Source organism: Pseudonaja textilis, chromosome 7, assembly GCF_049901715.1.
Source record: "Pseudonaja textilis isolate UNSWEBS1 chromosome 7, rPseTex1.2, whole genome shotgun sequence".
Lineage (NCBI taxonomy): Eukaryota > Metazoa > Chordata > Lepidosauria > Squamata > Elapidae > Pseudonaja > Pseudonaja textilis.
In genome coordinates, this window is record NC_141996.1 from 55,124,867 (window position 1) to 55,151,569 (window position 26,703).

At 39.0% G+C, this 26,703-nt stretch overlaps 2 protein-coding genes across 8 annotated transcripts in view; one reads left to right on the forward strand and one right to left on the reverse strand.

The window, feature by feature from the left end:
• Positions 1 to 1,310: 1,310 nt before the first annotated feature.
• GATD3 (glutamine amidotransferase class 1 domain containing 3) lies at positions 1,311 to 14,624 on the forward strand. The gene is made up of 7 exons (XM_026713660.2): positions 1,311 to 1,500; positions 3,653 to 3,705; positions 4,422 to 4,535; positions 5,341 to 5,460; positions 7,464 to 7,556; positions 8,940 to 9,096; positions 13,768 to 14,624. Exons 1-7 carry the CDS (start codon positions 1,369 to 1,371, stop codon positions 13,894 to 13,896), a joined length of 798 nt encoding a protein of 265 aa, XP_026569445.2. The 5' UTR covers positions 1,311 to 1,368; the 3' UTR covers positions 13,897 to 14,624.
• The window catches only part of ICOSLG (inducible T cell costimulator ligand), a 34,386-nt gene continuing 12,063 nt past the window's right edge, over positions 4,381 to 26,703 (reverse strand). Inside the window, exons 4-6 of one of the 7 annotated variants that reach the window (XM_087937680.1) lie at positions 25,338 to 25,607; positions 23,412 to 23,564; positions 4,381 to 5,212 (exon numbers count right to left, since the gene is read on the reverse strand). In XM_087937680.1, coding sequence (XP_087793806.1) covers positions 5,118 to 5,212; positions 23,412 to 23,564; positions 25,338 to 25,607 — 518 coding nt within the window. In that variant the 3' untranslated portion in view covers positions 4,381 to 5,117. Of the gene's footprint in view, positions 5,213 to 6,966; positions 7,183 to 19,343; positions 20,500 to 23,411; positions 23,565 to 25,337; positions 25,608 to 26,703 lie in introns of those variants that run through there. The other 6 variants (XM_087937681.1, XM_087937682.1, XM_087937686.1 and 3 more) reach the window with 6 other exon arrangements.

Consider the following 26,703-nt stretch of genomic DNA (forward strand, 5'->3'; position numbering starts at 1 on the left):
AAAAAAATAAGACAAAATACCATTCAATATAGAATATATTTTTGAATATTTGAAAATGATAAATTGGGAGATATGACCAATCAGACCTCATCAAAAAGTTATTCCACTTGCTTCATGAGGTAGAATAACAAACAGCATTTCCCATCTCGCAATACTATGTTATTTTGCTGGATAAGAAAATATGTGTATCCCTGGGAATAAAAATATAATCACTAAAAACAACTATTTGATTTCTTTTTGAGACATTTTTTTTGTTTTAGATGGATGGCCATGTCATTCTGATTCATCAGAGTAATTATTCCATCTCACTTCCTTACCTTGTTTTTTAGTACTATATTAAGTGAAATTAGTGCAATATGGTGGAAAGATACAGATGTCACTATAATCTGAATTCTCAGCTAAATAGAAAAAGAATCAAGTTATTTTAATGAATAGTTTTCGCTGCATCAGAGGTGAAGGCTCTTTGATTCTGTAAAAAATTAGATTGTTCATAAAAGAAATTAGTTCTAAAATCCCTGGAGGCCCTATAAAAATAGTGTTTCTGTTCCTTAACCAAGTGGGACAATGTGGCTTACTTTGCTGGAAAGAGATGACAAATGAATATCAAAAGTTGGTGTAGTTGTTAAGATAATAGGGTTGGAGACCTGGAGATTGTGAGTTCTAGTGCCATTTAGGCATGAAAGCTGGCTGCATGACTTTGGTCACTCTCACTCAGCCTAACCCACCTCCCAGGGGTATTGTGGGGAAAAGACAAGGAAGAAGTATTAACTCTGTCCACTGCCTTAATTATAAAATAAAGGCAGCATAAAAATTAAAATTAAAACAGCAATTAGAGAATGTTGGAAGAAAAATCTGTCCCAGTTCCAAGTCTGGAGAAAGAAGCTGGAAATGGCAGCTGATTGGAAAAAAGGACGGTTTATTGATGAGCAAAACCTATCAACAGCATGTAGTTCTGGCACAGCTGTCAAATCGGTTTGATGAATACATGGATTTTTATAGTGCTGCAAGGGGTTGTGCAAAGCTGCAGCGATTGGCCACCTGGTTGGTTCGCTATACAAACTTATCAGAATGGTTTGTATAGAATGGGCATCTGAACGTGTCGCTTCCCTTCCCCGCCTCCCAAACGGCATTACCGAAGAATTGGTGTGGAGCTGGTCTGACAGCGCTCCGTTGCACTTTGAGGAGCTCGCACAACGCCAAACATCAAGCTGCTCCTCCAGGCAACGAGCTAAGCTGTTACAAGGCAGTGACATGGGATAAATCCTCCGACCTCTAGGTGGCGCTGCGGCGTCCTCGTCTGAAACTCAGCCTTTGGAGAAGTCACTGACAAGGCTTCGGTGGCAGCGGCTCGGTTTTCTTGGAGTCAAGATGTGGGCTGCTAAATTCGTGAACGCCCGTTCGCCTCTCCTGTCCTCGGTGCTGTTGCTCTCGAAGGGAGCCCCAGCTTCCAGCTCGCCCTTTCACTCCTCGGCGCGCTGCCATGGGGCTAAAGTAGCTGTGGTGAGTTCGCCTCCGCGGCAAAGGCGGCAGCCTCATGGCTGCCAGGAGGAGGAGGAGAGGAGGAGGAGGAGGAGGAAGCGCAGCCTTTTTAGAACGCCCCGAGGCGCGGGACTCAGCCTGCGCTCCCTCGGCAGACGCTTTTCTCGGGCGCCGCCGAAAGACGCTTCCGTCCGGCGGCAAAACCAAACACTGCAGCGTTGGGTCATTTTTCCAAGGCTGGGAGTCTGCCGCAATTGGAGAGTCGAATGGGTGCGTGTGTGGGACGGGTGCGTGCGTGTGTGTGTGTGAGTGTGAGAGGGGCACCAAAGACTGGTAACAAGTGAAACCACACAGCTATGTAACGTGACTGTATCTGGCCGACCTTAGCTTGGCTCGGCCGTTGGGGAGTCACAGGAATGAAGGAATCCTAGGATTAGTCCAGAAATCGCACGACTTTTCACAAGGTAATGTCAAGCTACTCACTATCTTTTAATATACCAAATGGACACTTAATATAAGTGTTTTAAGACTAACGAATTTAAATATCATCTGACACATAAATTACACCAGAAGTAAGTCGTTGAGTTACCACTGAGTCAACTCATATGTATGTGTATTCCTGCAATCATCCGAAGCTGAGTTGACCCCAGTCGTAACTCTACTAGTTACTTTTGAGAGTAATTTGTCTTTAAACTCATTTGCCTTTTAAAGCATTTATATGAAGTGTCTATTTGCTATGTTAGTGACTTGCTCATAATCACCTACTGAAGTTAATGACTGAAACCTGGGCATCCAATTGTAGACCAGCTTTGTAATGGCAGAGTGCACAATTTTTTAAAGATTATCTCTCAACTTTATGCAGCGTCTCGGGCTACAGAAAGAGGACAAAAAAACATGAGTGGAGGGACAAAACAGAATTTGTCTGGATTAAAATTAAGTGCAACAGAATTCAGTGTGTTTAATCAAATGGCCTATTACTTTAAAAAGTATAGTTGATTTACAGCATCTGGAGAGCTCTTGTGGGCTAGGGAGGCAGAGTTAGGCATTTCTGCTCCAATTTCTCTGCCTGCACAGTCTGGTATCTTCAAGGTTTATGTTTAATGGGGTTAATTTTAATCTTCAAAATATTGTGCTATGTTATGTATTAGTCTTTTAAGCTATCTCTTGTTTGTATTGCTACAGATTACTTGTACTGGGATGGCCAAGGCGTCACAGACTTGAAAAGCATTTAATTGTTCTCTGTTGACACACTTTATGTATATAGACAATATACAGTAGTATTACATAAAGGAGCATGTGCCAGTATAACACTATATAAATCAGTTTAGAAGTAAGCTATTATCCTTGATTGAACTTCTTATTAAATTGTAACTGTATCTTCAATTCTTTATAAGAGAACAGGTCTAAGCATTCTGGGACCATCCACATACATGTTAGAACAGCCTGCAGCTTACATTGTGCTATCAAGCCTCCAGTATTGTAGAAAATGTGGCAGAATTTCTGCCTTACCATTTTTGAGGCAGAAAACAAGCAAAAATTGTAGGTAAGACTTACAATAGGTTTACCAATGTTTAATCCCACCTAATATTTCCCCCCAAAATAAGTCCTGTTTTTGAATGCTGGTTCATTTAATTGTTCTGTTTCCATAAGTTTAGGGGCTCCTACTTTATCAAAAGACATACGAGACCAGAATGTAGATGTCAGAAATATTTAAGATATAATAATATAGTTGTCTTATAACAAATTAATAAAGGAAAGGAAATCAAATCTTTCCTGCTGCTTCATTCATTGCTTCTCTGTGGTTTATAAACTGCTTCTGGATATCTAAAAAAAAATTTTCTTAGGAAAATTACCATTCTTGAAATGGAGAAATTATTAAAATCATCAGAACTTTCCATACAAAACTGCAAAGTGCAAAATGCCACCATCGCATATTTCATATATACTTTGTATAATAAAATAATTTACATTACTTGTATAAGAAAATAATCTGTAAGACTGGGTGTATTATTTTATCTCCAGATATATTTGCTCCCTCTTTTAGGTTCATAACCTTTTGTGGTCAAGCTGTATCAGGCTACTATTTCTATCATCTCTGAAGTTCATTAAATTTAGCAAGGTTAGGAGGTATCTAGAAAAGGCTATTTTATTTTATCTTTATTTCTTATTACAGGTTCTTTCTGGTTGTGGTGTTTATGATGGCACTGAAATCCATGAAGCCGCTGCGTAAGTGTATTTTTAAACATTGTAGGACAACCTCCATTGCCATAAATAAAGCTGATTGATAGATAATCCAGTTATCTAGAAAGCATTACAGCATTAAGTGACTTTCCATTAGAATATTTTGAAATGTCATTCTCCCTTCTATCAGTATTTAGTAGCCTCTGGATGAGAGGGGCAGAACATTAATAAATAAAATAACATTTCATTTTAAATTTTGCATTTAATGGAGTACTTATTTAGGCTCATTCTGGCTTTATTATACTTTGATAATAAATACTGAAAAAGTCTGGATAGTGGACATGGCAATACCTGGAGACAGCAGAATAGAAGAGAAAGAACTAGAGAATAGAAAGACTGTGGCAAAAGAGAGCAAAGATACTACCAATATTAACAGGCACCTTGGAAGGGCAGGCTGAGTTGGAAGGTAGGATTAAACATGTCAGTTAGAGCACCATTTGAACCCCCTCTGCATTGACAAAATCAGTAAATTGCAAAAAGTAGTTTTACTTGGAACAGCTTGCATCATGTGATGATATCTTTAACACCGTCAAACATCAATATCTGCCTATCCCAGGCCAATGGGAAGGACTTGATAAAAATCCCAAAACCAATCTAAACTCCTGGCTAACCATGTGATGAATTATAGTAATAGTAACAAATCCAGTCTAAACATCTGGCTGAATATGTGACAAATCATAATTTATTAAATTTATATGTAGGATAATGGTTCATTTGAGCCGAGGAGGAGCCAATGTTGACATGTATGCCCCAAATATTTCTCAGATGCATGTTGTTGATCACAGCAGAGGGCAGCCAGCTGACAGGGAATCGAGGTAAGAATTACTAAAATATATGCTTGATTAATGATGTGCCATCAAGTTGTTGATGACTTTTAGTGACCACATAGTTAGATTTTTCTCCATGATGATCTATCCCTAACCTAGTTCTTCAGCTCCTCTAATGGTGCCCCCTTCATCAGTGTAACAATCTATCAAGTTTCTGGTGGTTGTCCTCATCTCTTCTACCTTTCCACGCACCGGAGACTTCTCCAGAGAGCTGGGTCTTCTCTTGTGTCTGAAGTAGGTTAATTTGAAATTATCATTTGTGCCTTGAGTGAGAACTCTGGTTGATTTGTTCAATAATCTTATTTGTTGTTTTCTTGGCTGTCCATAGTGTTCTTAAGTCTTTTTCAACACCAGAGTTCAAAAGCTTAAAATATTGCATGAGATAACTGTAAACTGGAAGCATTTTCTCTTGAGGCAGTGGTTTTTTCCCATATTCTGATCACAGTTCTGGAATCAAGTCATAGCTTATGAAATAGGTTTGGTAACTCTGCAATTACTAACAAGTTGCCCCAAAGGTGCTTTTTCGAAAGACAACTGGACTTTGTTTTTTCCTTGAAGACGTTTCGCTTTTTATTCAAGAAGCTTGTTCAGTACTATCAAGTAGTATAAGAAAAAGGGGTTGAGACTTAATGTGGTGATTCTGTTAAAATTCCATTCAATTCCACCTTTAACATAATTTAAGTTTTTTGTTACGTGAAGGAAATAGGCACTCTGTTCTTTTTTTAAACTCTGCTGATAACCAGTACTCTAAAATTGGATGCCCCAAAAACATTTATATTTATATTCTTTTAAGAAACGTCTTAACAGAATCAGCAAGGATCGCTCGTGGGAAAATTATTGACTTGGCTAGACTTACTGCAAGAGACTATGATGCGGTAGTATTTCCTGGAGGCTTTGGAGCTGCTAAAAATCTGTGAGTATTTAATTCTATAAGTTGCCACAATATGTTACCACTACTTTCTAATTAGATGTGACTAAATGACATAGCAGGCAGTGTAAATTCTGACTGCAACCCTGAATTGAAATGAGTAAAACATACTTTTAGATATCCTTTCTCAAATCATGAACAATAGAATTAAAAGTTGCTGTCCTGTTGTGGCCTGCCCCTCCAGTAGCTGAATCAGAGGAGGCAGATTGGGATTCAGGCCAATCTTAAGACAATCTTCTGTGGGGAAGAGGGAATGGAGCTGTCAGAGACAGAGACAGAGGTGGAGCCTGAGCCATCCATCAGTCCTGAGGGGCAACAGCCCCCAGGTCCGGAGGTGGCTGATGAGGAAGAGGAGGAACAGCTGGGCCCTGTGTCTGATGCGCAGAGGAGAGGAGAGCAGTGGGATGCTATGGAATGTGTATGTATGTCTCTGATGCTGGAAACAAGCAAGCGCACCTACCAGGACTTCCTTTACAAGTGTGGGGAGAGAGAGACTCCTGATAGGTTGGGGTCATTTCAGGGGGAAAGGGAGAGAGCTTTGCTTTCCAAAGGCATTAAGAGACTGCTGTTAGTCTGCTGTGTGTGTGTGAGAGAGAGAGAGGCTCAGGGCTGGGGCTGCTGACGCTCTTAATAAAGGCAACGTTTACTTACAAACAGCATGCTTGTCATATTTGAGAACCGGATTACAACATCTCCTTTCTATATGTCTTTGTGTTGGGAGTGAGAATATACTGTGGTTGCTTCAGGAAAGATTGCAATATTAGCTGCAATAATTAATGCAATATAATTTCTTATAATTAATGTATCAAACATGTTGAAAATCTATATTTCAATTTTGTTGTCAGCCTTCAACCTCTTAAAATGTGCCACAATTATATTGTATGAGAGGAAAATGTTTATTTTTCAGGATAGCTTCCACACTGAGACTAAAGTTAGTTTCTCATATAAGAAAGAATTGTTTAATTTGTGTTTTGTGCTTATTTCTTATTTATTCAATTGTTAAGTATTTCAGAATTTATTTTTTCCTTTGCATGGAGGTATTACAATCCATACTGAAATCTTGAGTAGTGGTCTGGGTGTGGCATATGAAAAATGTTTTATAGGACAACGGGAAATATTAGTGTAGATTAGTTCTTGGCATGCATTTAAAATTACTTAGAGGAGCAGTCTGAAGTATCTGGAAGCATGGCCACGACAGAGTAGCTGTGCCTTTTTTGGGGGGGTGGGGGTGGGGTGCTTCTGTGCAAGCCTGAAAAAAGCTTAACCAATGCAATTCATTAAAACAGCTTTATGACTGTTATTATGCTTGCCTTTGAAGCACCCATAACTGTTGTTAAGTTTAGGTTAGCTGTAAAATGAATAATCTCCTACTCTTGATTTTATTTAGCTCCATTCATTCACATCACCATTTATTTAGTTGCTTTCTCTTTTCTCTCCTGAGTTTCTCTTCTAACATCCATCTGCCAACATATACATCAATAAGATATTGACAGTTGTGTCATTTTTGACTTGGAGCATTTCAGGGAAACACTTTCTTCCCAATTGATTACAAATCCTGTTCCTGGCAAAGTAATTCAGAAAGAAAAAAATTCTGTTGGTTTTTGTGGAAGCTTATTTAAAGTCTCAGAGATAGCAGAACAAAGGAAAGAATCTCAAAGTTCCACTTTTCAATGTTCCCTTTCCTGAATTTTTGGAAACATGAGAATCCTGGAATTATAGGATAAAAAGGAGAAATATAAATATAGAACATATTGATAAACCCTTGTCTCTCAGCTTCTATTTCTTTTTCAGAGAAGTGGAAAGACTGACTTTGCTATTCCTGACATTTTTGCTGGAAAAAGCATTTCCACATTTAAAGGAACAGTATTTGCATTTATGAATGACAAAAAAATATGGTTATTTCAAGCATTCATACCTTCTAGGTTACTGTGTGTGCATGTGTATCTTAGAACTATAATGCATTGTATGGGTTTCTTTTGTTGTGGCAGGTCTACCTTTTCTGTGGATGGGAAAGATTGTAAAGTTAACAAGGATGTTGAGCGTGTGCTGAAAGACTTCCACAAATCAGGGAAGCCCATTGGGTATGTCACCTATTTAAATACTCTTTTCTAAAGAATCCTTCCTAGCTCTCCCTTCAGTCAGAGACTAACTCCTGGTGATTCTCTTAGGTAAAATGAATTTACAAGCCTAGAACTGCAAAATCAGATTGGTTAGGCACTTGGCAAGTCAAGTCAGCTAGTAAGTTGGGGGAGGGGATAGTCATCTGATTAAGTTAAAACTAATAGCTAAGACTAGTTTAAGCTATTCATTAAAATTAATTCATTAAACTTGTTTGCTGCCAATTTTCAAGGATTCTGAATAATACTTTAGATTAGAAGGGCAGCAGATACAGTATGTCAGAACCAAAGGAATTCAGAAAAAAGCACCTGTCTATTGCTCTTTAAAATAGCTGTGCCTTTTCCTGCCTTTTCTTATATGGCTGCTCTCTCCAGTGCAAACATAATCCTGATTAGGTATAATACAGCAAACCCTTCTATAAAGAATTTATGAGGTTTTTTTTTAGCCTGAGATGCAATTCTTTTTCTTTTGAAACCTTTATATTTATGATATAGAAAAGAGGACGAGGAAGCAAAGAAAATAAAAGCAAAAAGCAAAATATACATGCAATCTCCTCTTGCTGTTGTCTACATTTTTAAAAACCACAAAAAACTAAGGTTTTATAAATATAAATTAAGCATTTAAATGCCATCTTGAACCAGTAGAACAAATTTTTCTAGAAAGAATGTTACGGAATATGGTCAGATAAAAAAATAAAATTTATAATACAACGGTCTAGCCAATGACTTAATGGTTGAGATATTAAAAAATAGTCAAATCAAAAACGTGGATAGTTGAAAAAAAATATCAGGGGTTAAACCCCCAAATCATCATGTGTCCACCAAATTCAATTCCACTAGGTAAACTTGGACCACATTCCAGCTATATAATTGAAATGTATTTAAAATACTACCGTCCAAAGTATCCAAAATTATCCAGAGTAAGCCAATTGAGAAAATTTTAAATGGAATATATTCTTGAAAACAACTTTTATTGATAACAAAATATGAAAACATGAAACCCTTCAGAATGCATTGAAAAAAATGAAAATACTGTGTGTGCTTATCCACAACTATAGCTGGAATTTTAAAAATTGTATGTATTCATGGATAACCCATCTGCAGATAAGCCAAACCAAATTTTTGGGTTGTGTTTTGGATCCTATAATTCTTGGTTTATCAGCAAGTGTAAAAGGTATGCAAAATGCTGTATGCTTAACTGGAGCACAATAGTGAAAGCTATCTCTAAATGTCTAATCACTAAAATGTTTTATATCAAATATTTCTTTTTTCCATTATTAATCTTGACTGTACACAATCCTTTTATGTTGAACTCTGCTTGCAAATTATGTATTGGCTCTCTTTTAGGTTGTGCTGTATTTCCCCTGTCTTGGCTGCAAAGGTTCTACCTGGCACTGAAGTCACTGTAGGCCAAGAACAAGAACAAGGTGGGAAGTGGCCTCATGCTAGGACTACTGGAGCTATTAAAGCCATGGGAGGAAAACACTGTGCTAAAGATGTAACAATATCCTTTTCATGTTCAGTTTGACTACCTTGAGGCAGAATTATAGAATCAAAATTATAGGCCTGAAGGGATCTTGGAGGTCTTCTCGTCCAACTCCCTGCCCAAGATAGGAATCCTTATACCATCCTGGACGAATGATTGCCTTTTCTTGAAAACCTCCACAAATATAATACTCACAACTCTGGGAGGCAAGCTATTCCATTGATTAATTATTCTCACTGTCAAGAAATTTCTTCTTAGTTCCAGGTTGGACTTCCCTCTGATGAGTTTCCAGCCATTGCTTCTTTCACTGCCCTCAGGTGCCATGGAATTGCCCCCACTTTCCCTGTGACTGCCCTTCAAATATTGGAAGATTTTTGTCATTTCGCCCCCTAAGACTTGTCTTCTTCAGGCTAAACATATCTAGGGTCCCTTAGCTTTTCATCGTATGGTTTAGTCTCCAAATCCTTTATCATCTTTATTGCTCCTCTCTGTACTCTTTTTAGGACCTTAGCATTTATTTATTTTTTGGTATCATGGTGATGATAATTGGATGCAGTATTCCAAGTGCAGCCTCACTGGTGCTGTGTAGAACAGTATGATCCCTTCCCATAATCTTGATGCTATCTCTGTTGATGCAGCTTACGACTGCATTGGCTTTTTGGACAGCTGCAGCACACTGCTGACACATACTTAAGCAGTCACCAGAATATCTAGATCCCTTACTAGCACTATTGTGAAGCCATGTACTGCCTATTATGTGTGCATTTGATTCTTCCTGCCTAAGTGTAGGACCTTACTTTTCTCACCACTGAACTACACCTTGTTGGATAGGGCCCCATGCTCAAGTCTGTCCTTCTGAATCTTGAATCTATCTTCTAAAGTGTTAGCAATTCCCCACAGCTTAGTATTATCTGCAAATTTGATAAGCACTCTTCAGTCCTCATCTTGATCATTTATTAAGGTGTTGAAAAGCAACAAGACAGAACCATGAAGTACCACACAGTATGCTTCCCTCCATGTAGATGTAGTTCCTTTGAGGATCACTCCTGATTATCTGTTCCAGGATTTCCCTAGATCCTGAAGTCAAGCTGATTGGTCTGTAGCTTCCTGGATCCACTTTTTTCCCTCCTTTTTGCGGATTGGAACCACATTGGCTGTTTCTAGGTGCTCTGCCTGTTCCCATGTTCCAGATTTCATTCAGAGGTTCTGAGATCACATCACAGTGGCTAATATCTGTAGTACAGGTGTAGGGTGAGGGGGAAGGTTCGTTCTCTGAGCTTGTCAGTTTCTAAACATTTTGTTACAGGTTTTTTCCCCTAAATTCTGCTGAAGATGTTACCTAGCCTGGTAATGAAAGGTTCGAAAACCAACCCACAAGCTCGGAGAATGAACCTTCACCCTCATTGGTGCATGTCTTAGTTCATCCTGAGCCTTAGCTTTACTGATACTATCCTTGCAAATTTTGAGCTATTTGCTGGTATTCTGTTCTAGTTATATGCCCCTTTTTCCATTTTTTATTCTTGTCCTATTTGATCCTCAACTTGACAGAGAGCTTTTTGTGAAACCATGATGGTTTCATTGGGAGTCTCTTGTTTTTCTTTCTCTGTGATATTGGTTTTGTTTGGCCTTTATTATCTTGTTTCTCAGTTTCCCAAGCATACTGAACTGTTTTTCCCTCTAAGATTTCTATTCATGGAATTCTTCATATTCTATTAGCTTTGTTGAAGTCAATTCTCTCAAAATCTAAAACTCTAATCTGACTTTTTTCAGTTATCCTTGCCTACATTATGATGAATTCCAGTATGACATAGTCACTCAACTTTCATTCTCTCAATCATTTCATCCCTATTAGTAAGAATTAAGTCCACTATAGTTGACTTTCTAGTTCCCTAATCTATTTTTGGATGACAAAGTTGTCAACTAGGCAGGTCTGGAACTTGTTTGAGCTCCCACTCACCACAGAGCTTGCTTCCAATTGATGTTGGAGTAGTTAAAGTCCCTCAGTTCCACAGTGGTGTGTTTCCTGTTCATCTCATCTAACTGGTTAGCATTTAATTGAGGAATCTCTTAATTCTGCTACAATTCCAATCTCACATACATGTTTAGAAGAAAATCCATAGAAATCATCAATTCACTGAAATGTTTTCTAACTGTAATTACAGAAGTGAAGAACTTTATTGGATTGACCAATAAATTCCCAACAATGGTATGAGTTACATTGCTAAAACATTTCCTGACTTTCTAAATTTCCAGAACCAGGAAGCCATCATTCAGCATCAGAAGTTCTGCCATTATCAGTACTTAGCTAGCAATATGGTGGAAAGGGCATTTCTCCTTCCTCTACTGGCTGCCTTTTTAAAGGGGAAAGCTTAAATCACACTTAAAGAGGAGTCATCTATATTTTCCCATTGTTCATCGAACAATGCCTGACTTTAGATTTTTTGCATCCAATGTCTCTCTTTTGCTTAAGGCCATACTACATATCTTTTTCTCCTTTTCTGTTCTCCTGATATTGGAGCTTCAATATTTGCAAAACAAGGAACCTGGACATTTTTACATAGGCAAGGGAGAGAAACAATGTTCGGTTTTTCCTTTTGAGACTAGAGTTCCCTCTCTAAACTTGAAGGAAAAATACTATTAATCTTGTGTCCCCATCCCCATACTGCAAGGAGAATAAGATTTAATTAAATTAGAGATGTAATATATAATTGAGAAAAACCGTTTGGGGAAACTAATTTTTCCCAAGGATTAATATTAGGAATGAAGAATTTGTTTTTAAATGGATTTATCTTCTATTTATTATCTTTTTAAGATATTAAAACAGATTGTAAATTTCTTTTTCTTCCTCTTCCCATTTGCTCCTGTCACAGTGCTGTCCCTGTGTGAAGAATGCAGATAATATAATAGTAAAGACAGAGTAATTAGCTTTATTTGGACAGTGTCATTTAGCTCTATTTTTTGTAGTCTCCCTTTTTCTTCAATATTATTTCCCCAAAAGAGACTGAAGATTTTTGATTTCATTCTAGAGTAACATTCAATTGTGGTTATATCATATATTCCCCATTTCCCTTTTTTTTTCTTTAGCCTAGCCACATGGAGCATGAAAGTAGAAGTGTGCAACTTAGATTTGGCTTATTTCAGTAAACCTTTACTATTGTAAAGGTTACTGACCACTGTCTGTGTTCAGACATGACATTAACCTGCAGTTATCTGAAAATGAAAAGCAGTTTTCCTATTAGACAGAATCTACAACCACTCGCTTTAATACTCCAACGTTTTGTTTCTGAAATGTATTGGTTTTGGAAGAGTTCTCTAGTTGTTTCTCTTTCCCCCTTGGTTATTTTGAAAGTGTGGCAAAATGTACTTTCAAATAATAATATAGTCTGCTGAGTCCAAGTTATGCCCTGAATTTGGGTGGGAAAATGCTAAATTCTAAAATATTCTTTTTAAAAGTTATAGTTAACATAGATTTCAACCAACACATCCTTAACTGAATACTCATTTCAGATGTAAAGTAATCCAGAAAGTGTTGAGAATATTTCATTTTCTTATTAGTATTCTTGCAGAGGTTAGTGGCATTAATTTAACCCTAGATCAGGGGTGTCAAACTTAATGGCCCACAGGGTGCTTAAATCTGGCCCATGGTGCCTCTGCTGGCCAAAAACAGGCCAGGTCCCAGGTGGCCTCCATGCAGCCTGTTTTCGGCCTCTGCAGCCTCCAGCAGCACTCTGTCAGTCGGTGGTGCAGGAGGCCAAAAATGCATGCGGGGGGACATACACGCCTCCTCTCCGTGTGCCGTTTTGGCTGGCAAAGTGCTGCAGGAGGCCATCCAGGCTGAAAATGGGGCATGGGGGGGATGCACACAGCTGCCACGTACCCCATTTTGGCCAGCAGGGTGCTGCAGGAGCATCCGTCCCGTCTTCCCTCCTGCCGGCCCGCAGAGAACTACAATGCTGATCTGGCCCTTGAAGAAATCCAGCTTGACACCCCTGTCCTAGATAATGTCAGGTGATGTGCTGGAGCCTATCTCTAATTTGTGGCCTAGCTTCCTGGCTCATAACTGGATACTGGAGCAAAAAAGAGTTGAGACCTTTGTTGTTAGTTGCGACGTTGTGTCCGACCCATCACAACCCCATGGACAATGTTTCTCCAAGCCTTCCTGTCCTCTACCATCTTCTGGAGTCCATTTAAACTCAATTGAGACCTTGTTGTACTTTAAATGGTTGTGAAATGCATGACTGGTTTTTAAATAAATGTTTAAAACATTTATTAAATATTATTTATATTTAACATGGAGCTGAATACAGGTACTATATTTAGGCTGCAAAAACCACATTACTACTAAACCACTTGGCTGCTGTTTACTAATTGTCTAGGTTTTTGCAACCCAAATGTGAAAACCTGTTCCTAAAATTGAGCTTGATGTTTGACGACTATATGCAGTTCTTATGGAGATACTGTGAGAATGGTTTACCACTACTTTCTTTCAGAATATTTATTGTCTTCTCAATCCAGATTACATCTCTAGTATTTCCATTCAAATGGTAACCACCTTCAACCCTGCCCAGTTTCTGAACCAAGATTAATTTGGCCAACAGTTGTCATCTATAGGAAGTTCTTTTTTGTCAATAGAAGGAAATTAATTTACAATGTTATTCACTCTTGTTAATTCCCTTAACTGCCTTTCACGAAGCGCATGTGGACAATACCAACAAGATAGTTACTACACCAGCATTTATGTGTGAAACTGAATTTCATCACATTTTTGACGGTATCGGAGCCATGATAAAAAATGTTTTAAGGCTGACAGGCAAATGAAATGGATTGTTGAATAACAAAAAGCAATAGATTTTAGGAATATTGCAGCTGTGATGACAAAAGTTGGCACAGAATGTACTTTTAGATGTATTTTAGAGGATTGACTTAAATTTTTGAATTGGAGCATCCTTCACTTATTGAATCAGGATCCTTTTATGTCAAACTCTTTTCCATATAGTCCATCATCACTGGCAATATCACCTATTGTTAAACAAATTGGAAATAATGACTCAAGTATTTAAAGTATTTACCAGCTGATACCAGAATGTTTCCAATATTATATCATGACTTTGCAAATATGATTTAGCATGTTAAAGTTGTACAATTGGATTTGAATCACTAATATGACAAACTCTTGAGAACCTAATTTGGGAACTGAGAACAGCAGAATAGAATTCCACTCATTTTTCTAATTTAAATTTAATTATTAGTACTGTGAATATCTGATTGCTTAATATTGCATAAGCACTGACATGTTACAAAATTCCCGAAGAATTAGACACTTAGGTAGTCACTTAAAGAAATTAGGGTTTGGCTCCAAACACAATCCTGACCATAGGGAATGTTTTAGAAATAAATTGTAATCCCTCTTGCAGAATCCATTAAGTATTCTGATTTACCAAGAGAATTGGGGAGGCAAGCTACTGTGCAACAGTTCAGATCAATGAAGAAAAATTAACTTTCTCAATTAGATATACCAGATGTTAAATAAAATGAAGTTAAAATCATGTTTCCATTTTTATTAATATGTAGAATATTTCTTTGGTCTATTGTTGTCTGCCTCATATAAGAGAATTTGTGTAATGGTTTTAGATGAACTGGTGTGTGTGTGTGTGTGCACATTTTGAAATCGGTTTTGACTCCTCGTGACTGGGTAAATCCAGGCAAGTTTTTTGGCAACATTTTGAATAGTAGTTTGCCATTGCCTTTTTCCTAGGGCTGAAAGAGGGACTGGCCCAAAGTCACCCACCTGTCTTTGTATCTAGGCAGGATTAGAACTCAGTCTTCCAGTTTTCTAGCCTGTTGCCTTTAAAATCAAGTCTCGTACAAAATTGGCTCTAGCAAGCCATTAAGAACCGTGGTGGCACAGTGGTTAGAATGCAGAATACAATCCTAAATTGCATTAACAGAGGGATTCAATCAAGATTACATGAGATACTACCACCCCTCTACAAGACTACACCTAGATTACTGAATTCAGTTTTGTTCACCACACTACAAAAAAGGTGACTGTAAAGAATACAGAGAAGAGCAACCAAGATGATTAGGGGACTGGAGGCTAAAACATATGATGAACAGTTGCAGGAACTGAGCATAGCTAGTCTAGTGAAGGACCAAGGGAGACATAATAGCAGTGTTCCAATACTTGAGGGCCTGTCACAGAGAGGAAGGGGTCAAGCGGTTTTCCAAAGCACCTGAAGGCTGGACAAGGAATAATGGATGGAAACTGATCAAGGAGATATTTGACCTAGAAATAAGAAATTTTCTGACAGAACCACCAATGGAACAGCTTGCCTTCAGAAGTTATGGGAGCTTCAGTGGGGACTTGGACTAGATGACCTATTGTGGTTCACCTGCAGACAGCAGCGGAATCAGATGAGGGTCCTGTGTCTGATGCAGAGTGGGGTCATGACCATCTGGGAATTGTGTGCGCACTCCAGAGCCTCCAGAGTCTGGCAGCAGAGAGGCAGAGGAACAAGGGGAGCCTGTTCCCAGTGCACGTGTGCACAGAGCTGCTAGAAGGTAAGAGCAGCTCAGACAAAAGGGGCAACTCTGTGGAGTAAGGCTTGGAGGTGATTGCCCTTCCCCTAAGGTACAAAGAAAGTACAAAGGTAGAGAAACCCTTGCAGAAAGCAAACAGTCTTCGCTCTGTTCGGACTAAACCTTGAAGCTCTGTGTGAACTTTGTACTTCAGTTATTTTTGTTTAAACAGTTTCGCAGTTTAGTTCTTGGCAGCAATTCAAATGAGATAAAGATGGGTGCTTATCTTGAGGGACTGTTTGGGACTCATTATGGGCTGGGAATGAAAATAATTCCCAGCGTTGAAATGAGAGTTGTTTGGACTAAGCATGTGCTTAATTACGGTCTCAGGAAGCCCAGAATACCTATGAAGTCCCTTTCAACTCTGTTATTTCATAGTGGGCAACACCTCTATCCAATTGATTACTATGCCCTGTGGAGGAATGCCTGCCTCTTCAGTCCCTGGTCATTGGTTCTCCATTGCCAATTTTTAAACAAGTTTCAGTTGAATGTGAAAGGTTTGGTGGAAGATTAGTTATAGTAACACTTGCATTCCCTACTTCCAAAGCTGCATGGATTTTGCACAACTTTTTGTTAAACACTTTCATTTATTTTCACACAATATTATACAACCCTTCTCAAGAGATTTATTTTATGTTGTGGTTTACATTTTGCAACAATAATGATTTCTCTTTTTTCTCTGAATTCCCCTTTCTTCCCCCTTAGTTTCTTTCTCATGATCACATTGTGATTATTTCATTGTGGGTAGGAAAGCATACCACTTCTGTAGTGGTATGAGATTCTCTGATAGTCATGAGTCTTGCAAATTATTCTTGGGAAAGATGTTTGCACCAATTCCAAGTCAAAGGGGACTCCAAGTCAAAGAGACCAATAATATTTTTGCCTAATTAAAACGAGTTTCAAATAATACAGACAAAACCTTGTCCCGATTAAAAAAACATTTACATTTTTAAAAAATTGATAATTTCATTTGCAAACAAATTGATTACATTTGGAAATTTTAATATTTTAAGTTACTGTTCATTATTCTAAGTAACATGGATTTGGGCCAACATTTGGGTATTTTTTCTCACAATTGCTATCTTATAAAAATTATAGCAACCACAGGTATAAGAATCATAAGATTATAGCAACCATACAGTCTCAAAATCTTATTTTGAAATCCTTACAGCCTTGACATTAGATCTAATTTTCTTCCTCCTAGTGTAATTCCTAGTATAAAATGTTAAGTAACATTTTGGTAAAATCCTTGAAGTCAAGCCGAGCTCTTCAGGGGCCTGTTCATGCAATTTTGGAAACTGGAAGTGGTTTGCCACTGTTTTTTTTCAAGTCTTTTCTTGATTTACCTAGCCTACAGTTCTGTAATTCCCAGATGATCTCCCACCCAAGTGGTAACCAGGGTTCATAGGTTTTGAATTCAGAAAAAGTCAGCTGTGTGCCACATACTGACACGTTAATGATATATTGTCCTAAAGCCAGAGTCAGAATGTTTTCAGTTTTCATTCTAGTGAAGATGTTCTTTTTAATTCCCCAAATCTGCGAATTAAGAATGCTGAATAATTTGTAGTCATTCTTCATGACAGTGCTCAGCTGTATAGCACAGCTGTTTCAGGAGAGTCTTAAATTTGAGAAAGAAGCAAGGCATCATCTGCATACAAAATAACAGAAATGTATCTATTTCCCATGTCTATGGAGATTCTTGGTCATCCCGGTCATGGTTGTCCCAACCATGGTTGTTTTTCCAAGAAGCTTTTTCAGCACTGAGAAGCCAAATGTCTTTAAGGAAAAATGAAGTTCAGTTGCCTTTTAAAAAAGCACCTATCTAACTGGGATATCTATTTCCCAGTTTTGGCAAAGTAATATTTTATCAATTGAGGAAGAGTTCAATTTCTCCCATAGTTTGGATCTGAAGATGAGACCAAAATCACATCTAAGATCAATAAATGCTGCACGATGAACATGCTCTTGGAGTAGTATTTCTTAATTAGATGTTGGAAGGTTAAAGCGTGGTCAATTATTGAATGGCCTTCTCTGCCTACTCATCAGCCAAAAGATTGTGTTATAACTCAGTCCAAGAGTTGTTAACCACATTGAGAAGACTAATTGAATGGTATCTGGCAGCTAAATATCTGCCTCCTTTGTTGATCAGAATCACCAAATTAGGTCTCAATCATCAAAGATTCTAACAATATTAGTGTAAGTGAATAAGAATTTCAGGAGTTCTGGTTGACATCAAATGGTTGCAAAATAGTGGAGCTCTGCTGGGCTCCATGAAATGCAGCCGGCAACTGCTTGCTGGGAGACCCTATGGCAGAGGTTGCCAACCTTTTGGACCTCAGGGAGCACCAAACTCATAATTTTAAATTCCGCAGACCAGAGGCTTTGGGAAAATCCAATAAAAAGTCTGCAGGAAAAATTCCCACCCCATTTTCCTACCAATCAATCATTCTTTATTTGAGATCGCAGGATACCGTCTCCAGCTCTGTTCTCAGGGAGGGAGGGAGGGAGGAAGAGACTGTTGCCTTCATGCAATGAAAGCAGCAGAAGTCTTTCTCTCCCCCCAAACTCCGCCAGAAATGAGGCTTTGTGAGATTTGTCGCCCTGGCGCAGCCTCTTGGAGCAGGATGTCTTGCAGGGTCCCAAATACTCATTTCTGGTGGAGTTTTGGGGACAGAAAGACTTTTACTGCTTTCCTTACGTGCAGCCAAAAGCAGAAGAAGCAAGCAGCCTGGTGGCCAGGCCAGGTGCATGGAGCAGGTGGGGCAAGTTTCCCCCCCCCCGCCCTTCTCCCCTCCCCTCACTACTTCATGTTGTTCGCAGTGCAAGCAACGCAAGCCTTGTGTTCCTGCGGGCCATGTGGGCACGCAGCCTTGTGTTCCCACGCAGCTTGGATTAATTACTTTGGGGGTGACATTTTTCTGTGGACCACCCAAATTTTCTTGAAGACCACCAGTGGTCACTGGCCCACTGGTTGGCGACCACTGCCCTATGGGGTTAAGCCTCCCTGGAGGGGAGGTGAAGAAAGGAGAGGCTTTTAGTTGATCGTGAGGAAACCGTAATTTCCTTGCAGATCTGAAGAAAACTTTCCTGATCGGCAGCAGGGATGACAGCCACTTTCTTAGTCTGTCACAAGCTGGGACAATCGGGACACTAAGATTTTGTGCTGGAGCAGTATGTGGACAGAGCAGTGAAACTGGGTGAGATAATTTCCGACTGTTACCTTAGAAGGCTAATTTAAGTAAAAAGTTCCAGAAAATAATCTCCAATCCTTAAGAAAGTGGTGACTGGATTTATGGAGAAAGTTTAAAGATTAAAGACATAGAAGTAAAAGAAAAACCTAAAGGATGATTTAAACAAAGAAAGCCTGAAAAAGTTGAATAACATTGTAAAAAATGACTATTGGGAGAAATAGCTTTTCTGAAACTTAATCTCTAACACCCCGCCCCGCTGGATGCAAATCAGCTGTTTTCAATTTTCTATATTCTGTTAAACATTGGATTTGGGAGCAGGGGAGCCATTTATTGGAGGAGGAAGATTACTGGAACATGTAAAATCCAAAGGAATGTGAAGAGAGAGAAAGTGAACCACCTCTGGAAAGCTACTTGACCTTGAATTTATCTTAGTAGACAATTTGGATGCTGGGAAATATCTACTGAGCTTTTTGAAGATTTATAAGGCAAATCAAATTAAACATTAAAACTTTATTGGAACTCTACACTGAAAAGCGGAAAAAAGGAAAAAAATAATACCTTAAAATCTGGACAATTGGGAAGGGGTAAATTGGAAATTATAAAGACTGAAAAGTACAAATTTATAGTATTTAAAGATCAGAAATATAGGGGACTTGGAGAAATAATTTTAGAATTGACTAATTTTTATGAAAATTTTTGGGGGGATATTGGGATAGTGGAATATTAGAGTGCTCCTAGCCCCCTCGTGCTTGTAGCATGTGCCGGTACAGCCCCCTCGCACTTGTGGCATACACCAGCATTTGAGAGCCTGCCTCACGCTCACAGCATACACCGGCACTCTCATCCCAGAGAGGCTGTCAACCCAGAAAAGTTGAGGAACACTGATACAGAACAGCTTTATGTAGTGGAAGTGCCTCGTTGAGAGAGCATTTGGGTTACTTTGTCCTTCATCTGACTTGCCCATTGTGTTTGTATTTGTTCTGGGAAATCTTCCGATGGAATAAGGTGTATCCAAAATGGGCACCCCAAAAACAGTATGTTGGGACAGTGATCACTCTTTGGATGATCCAACATGGAACTGGAGAATTGAGAAGCATATAGTTCTTGATATGGCAATGTAGTCAATCAGATATGGCCAACTTAATGAGAGAACTCTGCCAGATAATCGGTAACAGTGCTTTTCATAATTTACATTAGAACTTGTAAAATGTTTGTAGCACATGTAAACTCCTGAAATCTCCAATATGGTCTTTAGATTCTCTAATTAGGAGGGGCATCCAATGAGCATAAGAAAGTAATCAAAGTTTGGACCTTATGCTGCGAAGGCTGAAATTGCCCACTGTTGAGTCAGAACAGTAAATGCTTACAAATACAGGGATTCAAAACCCTTACATGTCAAAAATCGCATTCGGGAGGTTGTCTGTATCTCCAACCCATTTCAGATGCAGCTGAAAGTTGTCTTCAGCTGATTTTCAGCCAAATTTCATTAGAACTTTGTTATTTGCAGGGAACGTTCAGTTTTTAGTTTCATAGTTTCATAAAGCACACTATGTCCAATATGTGAGGGAATTCATCAACGTTGTACTGCAGTGTCATCTGATTTCTTTCCAGGGAGTCTATGGCCGTTGGAAACTTACCACTTCCACAGGAGCTTCAAAAGTAAAACAAAACACATACATGTACACAGTATATAGGAAAAAAGATAACTGCTTAATTCTGATATTCACTTAGTGGAGCATGTAACCTTTCTAGTCCAAAAAATGACACAATAGCATCAACATACTTAAACTGTCTTTTATCCATTCCATGATCTTAGTATAAAGTCTTCTGTAGAAAGAGGTTAAAGCAATTCCTCCCCCCACCCCCCCACAACTGCTGCAAAGGGAAGATTGTAATGTTTGTTTTGTTTATTCAATTTCTATAACCAGTCAAGTGACTCTCTGTGTGGCTTACAATTCTAAACTGTTCCTAAAGATCAACACAGAATATTGGATGCTCTGATTATGGAGTAAAATGCCTTCCCAATCATTGGTCTTTTCATAAAGACAACTTTTCCAAAAACCACCAGCAGTTGCAACAACTGGAGACTAACAGAATTGGGGATATAGTGAGCCATACTGAAGCTCCTGAAAAGCTTCATGCTGCCCATTTGTGCTTTTTATGGATCAAAATATACTTCCACTTTTAAAGACTCTAGCTTGCTTTTCTATAGCTATCATGCTGGCAATAGTTGTCAGGACCCACCCTAAAGATGGGGCTCAGAGTTTAACTAGCTTTTGTCTGGTGCTTCTTTTGCCCATGATGATATGATGTGGGTAGTATTAAATACAATGAGAATATTAGAAGAGGATATTGAAATGAACTGTGGTTAATAAATGCAAGGAAACAGATATAACCAGAATTCAGGATCAGAATAGAGCTGGAAGGGACCTTGGAGGTCTTCTAGTCCTGCTCAAGCAGGAGATCCTATACCATTTCAGACAATGACTATCCAGTCTCATCTTAAAAACCTCCAATGATGAAATACCCACAGCATCTGAAGGCAAGCTGTTCCACTGGTTAATTGTCCTCACTGTTAGGAAGTTTCTCCTTAATTCCAGGTTGCCTTTCTCCATGATTAGTTTCCATCCAGCCATTCCATTAGTTTCTTGTCCAACCCACTGGTGCTTTGGAAAATAAATTGACCCCATCTTTGTGGCAGCCTCTCAAATATTGGAATATTGCTATCATGACCTCCCCAGTTCTTTTCTCTAGAAAGATCGGTAGTTTGATAATGGAAGCAGTAGAATTAAAGAAAGAAAGAAGGGAGGAAGAACTACAAATATGAAAAACACTTCAGAAGGAGAAGAAAACAATTTGGCAGTTATTCCAATGTCAGTTATGCTTAGTCATATTATGGAGCTCATTAAGAAAACAGGCAGGTTGTGGAAAAGTAGCAACACATGCATGTACCTTTGGAGCCATAGCAGCTCCAAAGCAGCGCTGCCATTTCAGAATGGGCAGGAAAAAAAGTTGAAGCACAGGGTCAAGGAGAGAAAGTGATCAATTTGAGCCAGCCTGGGGGTGCAGATGAAAGTTGCACTTTGGAATATGGAAATGATCTAAGTGAAGTTGTGAGTCCATCCGCTGAGAATGGGGGCAATGAAGCCATCAGTTCCTGTAGTAGAGGAAGTGGTTGGAATATGCTGAGTGGTGATGTTACTCAAAAGTAAAAGAAAATGTGGAAGAGCTGGTGGGTGGATATAACCCGCAAGGGAGAAGCAACGAATGGTAGGTGGACCTCCCACGAGCAAACAGAAGAGAAGCAGGGGAAGTAACCACAGTTCCAGGGTAAATCCAGGGCAAAAAGATTCAGGGAACACTGGGAAAATGAATACTGTAGGTGGGAATGATTTGTTTCTTGTTGTCTTCATTGCTATAGAGGGAAATAGAACAGCCAGCAAATTGATGTAGATTCCTACCAAACAAGCCCTCCTTACAGGTTGGATTGCTGGCAGCCACAGCCTCAGACTGTTGCTGGCTAAAGGGAAGCTAATATAAACAAAAAGTCCTCTATACATGACACAGACGCAGTGAGATATCAGGGCTGGGAAGATACAGATAGTTGTGCTATTGCTGATGTTTGCATATAAATGTTTTAATGGGTCAAAACTATACAGAGAAGATAGAGTTGCTGGTGGTATATATTAGTCCCCTCAGGACAACATAATAGTGGATTTCACTTTCCATGCTGGGTATGGAGTCCAGTGTGGTTTAGATTTTAGGGTCTCCCTGGCCTGTTCCGGATTATTTCAACCTCGCCTGTGTTGACAGTCATATGTTAAACCCAGTACTTTCCTCAAGGGAAATGGTATATGGTTTTAAAGTGGAAAAAGTTATTATGAATTCTTTGCTGTGGTCAGATCACTTCCTGGTCAGTAGGTATTCATTCTACAATTACTCTTGTATCCTTCCTACCAACCACGTAGGAAATACACTTTGACTATAGTTCAGTTAAATCTAGCATTTTACTATTTCTTTCCTGTTGCAACAATTTTTTAAAAGTTGTATCCAATCTGCACAGTAATTTAAGATGAAAGCAGACTGGGATGGAAGTAAACTATTGAGGAGTTAGATTCTGAAATTGCTCCTTATGTTGAATATTTAAGATCTGAAGTAAAGCAGACATTAGGTATAATCATTTTAGCTCTCTGATCAGTGGCATTCACAGACCTTGCTTTCAGTATTCTGAATAAAGAAGTATTGTGATGGCATGTTGCAAACTTTGCCCCTTCAACAAACTCTGTGTGATGTCAAAACACATGCTGAAAACGATCAGGGCCTATAACTCAATGCCATGTCATCTTGATCCCAACCCCCTTGCCTCCTCCCTTCCTATGGAGGTAATGTCTCTGACTTAATCTTTTCCTAAACTTCAGACTGCTATCTGCATGGACAGCTAAACAAGTAACTGTGTTCACTTTTGCCAACCCTCTCATACAAATTAACTGGCAAAACAAATGGAAAGCTGCATGATCGGCTAAACATGATTTTATAAAAAAGTATGTACTGCTGCTTACTTACCGGTATATCTTGTTTGAAGAGAATGTTTATATATTTTCCAACTTATGCATGCAATAAAAATTATGAGAATAGTAATAGGAATGCTGAAGGTTGCAGCTCTTTCATGATATTTGTTATAAATTATAGGGCTGTTTGTTGAATTATTTAAATCAACTGAATAAGAACAATAATAAGATAGGGAGAAAAGAAAAAAAAGCATTGAACATTATTGGTTTACAGTTATCACACACTAAATAGCTTTTAAAAGTAGCAACGTTAAATTAAGAATCATTCAAGAGTTTTCTATCCATATCTAAATTAGTATCCAGCAGAATTCTTGCTTTCCCAACATGGGATCAGATCAGAAATTATTTTGGAAAATTCCAAACAGCAAATTTTAAAATAATTCACCAAATAACAGGGCTAATAAATCCCGAGTACCCAACATGGCAAACAATATTTCCTTTGATGCTGGCTGGGCATATCATTATGATTAAAATAATGAACTTTAAAAACATCTTTAAAGGGGGCATTACCCCATTGCAAAGGAAAGAACCAGCCCTCTAAGTCTCACATAACCCCAGGGGCATTTTTTGAACATAAAAGTGATGGTAGCTGTAGTCTGGTATGTCTATCTGCTTATCATCTTTAGCATTCAGAGGGAAAGACAAGGAGTAACCTCACCAATTTACCTTCTAGTTACCTTTTTGTGTGTGACTGGCCATGCAGTTCAAGGCAGTTATTTTCTGAAAGTACTCATGACATGTTCTTAAACCCCAAATTTATTAGTTCAGTAAATTTGGGAATCCCACCCTACATTGTGTATAGCACCTCTTCAAAGCCAGTATATAAATACCTGAATCATATGATGCAAGTACACTGTTGTTAGGAAGATATCAATTATTAAGAGCCTCACCTGCCTACTTATTCTACAGTATTTTGTTTATAGCCGATGATGGCACTTAATAACTGACTATCCATTTCCCACATCATCTGTTATCTCTCCAATCCTAACCTTCTACTGAAATTGCTATGTCGGGACATTGGAAAATAGATAGGGTGTTGGGCAGAATATATCCAGAAAGTAACTTTGCCCAAGTAAAAGAGAAATTGAAGTGCTAGAAGTGCTGAAAAAAATTGGATGGCAGTAGGAAAAGTGATAATGATGAGAAAAGAAGGGATAAAAGAGTCTGGATGCCTCCAGATGGAGCATTCTACCACTCTACCATTCAGAAGAAATTGAGAAAACATAATATAGAGGATAGTATCCTTGGGAGACTTATGTTGGGGAGAGAAATGGAAGTGCAGAATTGCCTGTTTATAGCCATGACTTAGATAACGTAACTTAGATAATGCAAGAAGGGGAACTGTTATCCCAGCACAACTGTCAAAGCACTCTGGCATTCTGAATAGGAAACAAAAGCCATGAGGCTGCAGTTTGGCAACAGGCAAGTTTCATCTTTTGAATTAACTAAATCATCCAATTACAAAATATTAATTATCTTTTTATTCTTTTCAACCCAACTGAATGTTGAGAAGAATTTATGTCGGAGGACTTGGGATTCTTGTCTTTCAGCAGGATAATTTTACACAAACTGAACAGAATAGAATAAAATTTGGTGTCAGCAGGAAAAGCTGGTAAAAGAACAATTATGTTAAAGGAAGATCAGGTCAGACTATGGAGAATGTTCCAGAAAAATGCATCTCTAAGAGACAACTGGACAATAATTTGGAATGTAGCCTTTCCTCTACTCTGAGCTCTCTTCCAAGTCTGATAATTTGGATCAGAGCCTTTATTAAGTGGTTGGAAAGACTTTCAGAAGCCAGATTTGGCATGTTTTCCTATTTCATTTTATATATAATGAAGTATATTGCCACATCAATTCTTCCTTAAAGATATCAATGGACGGACAAGAAGTAAGAAATAAACCATAAGGAAAAACTTACTTGTGGTAGTAATATTTTGATGCAGTTGCTTATGTTCAATTGTACACCTTAACTTCATATCAGAAGCTACTTTCATCTTCAATGTACTGAATACACTGAAAGTCCCATCAAGCTCTTTGGTGAATTGCACAGTTATGTTCATAGTGCTGTTGTTTATTTCACTTCTCCAATAAAGCCTTTGTTCTGGATAGCCATGGCTTGAATTGCACATAAACATCACTTCTTCTCCGAGCTGAACAGGACCCGTTATCACTGGTTTGCTGTAATTTGCTGGAAAAAAGAGAGAAAGAAGAGCAGTAAAATTTTATAGCCATGTTTCCCTACAATTTTATCTGCCACTTTTTAAGAAGGTATAAGATTGGAGATAAATCTTTTTAGAACTAGATAATACACTGCTCAAAAAAATAAAGGGAACACTTAAACAATACAGTGTAACTCCAAGTCAATCACACTTCTGTGAAATCAAACTATCCACTTAAGTAGCAACACTGACTGACAATCAATTTCACATGCTGTTGTGCAAATGGAATAGACAACAGGTGGAAAGCATAGGCAGTTAGCAAGACATCCCCAATGTGTAGTTCTGCAGGTGGTGACCAGAGACCACTTCTCAGTTCCTATGCTTTCTGGCTGATGGTTTGGTCACTTTTGAATGCTGGTGGTGCTTTCACTCTAGTGGTAGCATGAGATGGAGTCTACAACCCACACAAGTGGCTCAGGTAGTGCAGCTCATCCAGGATGGCACATCAATGCGAGCTGTGGCAAGAAGGTTTGCTGTGTCTGTCAGCATAGTGTCCAGAGCATGGAGGCGCTACCAGGAGACAGGCCAGTACATCAGGAGATGTGGAGGAGGCCGTAGGAGGGCAACAACACAGCATCAGGACCGCTACCTCCACCTTTGTGCAAGGAGGAACAGGAGGAGCACTGCCAGAGTCCTGCAAAATGACCTCCAGCAGGCCACAAATGTGCATGTGGTTGCTCAAATGGTCAGAAACAGACTCCATGAGGGTGGTATGAGAGCCCGACATCCACAGGTGGGCTTGTGCTTACAACCCAACACCGTGCAGCATGTTTGGCATTTGCCAGAGAACACCAAGATTGGCAAATTCGCCACTGGCGCCCTGTGCTCTTCACAGATGAAAGCAGGTTCACACTGAGCACATGTGACAGACGTGACAGGGTCTGGAGACGCCGTGGAAAATGTTCTGCTGCCTGCAACATCCTCCAGTATGACCAGTTTGGCAGTGGGTCAGTAATGGTGTGGGGTGGCATTTCTTTAGGGGGCCGCACAGCCCTCCATGTGCTCGCCAGAGGTAGCCTGACTGCCGTTAGGTACCGAGATGAGATCCTCAGACCCCTTGTGAGA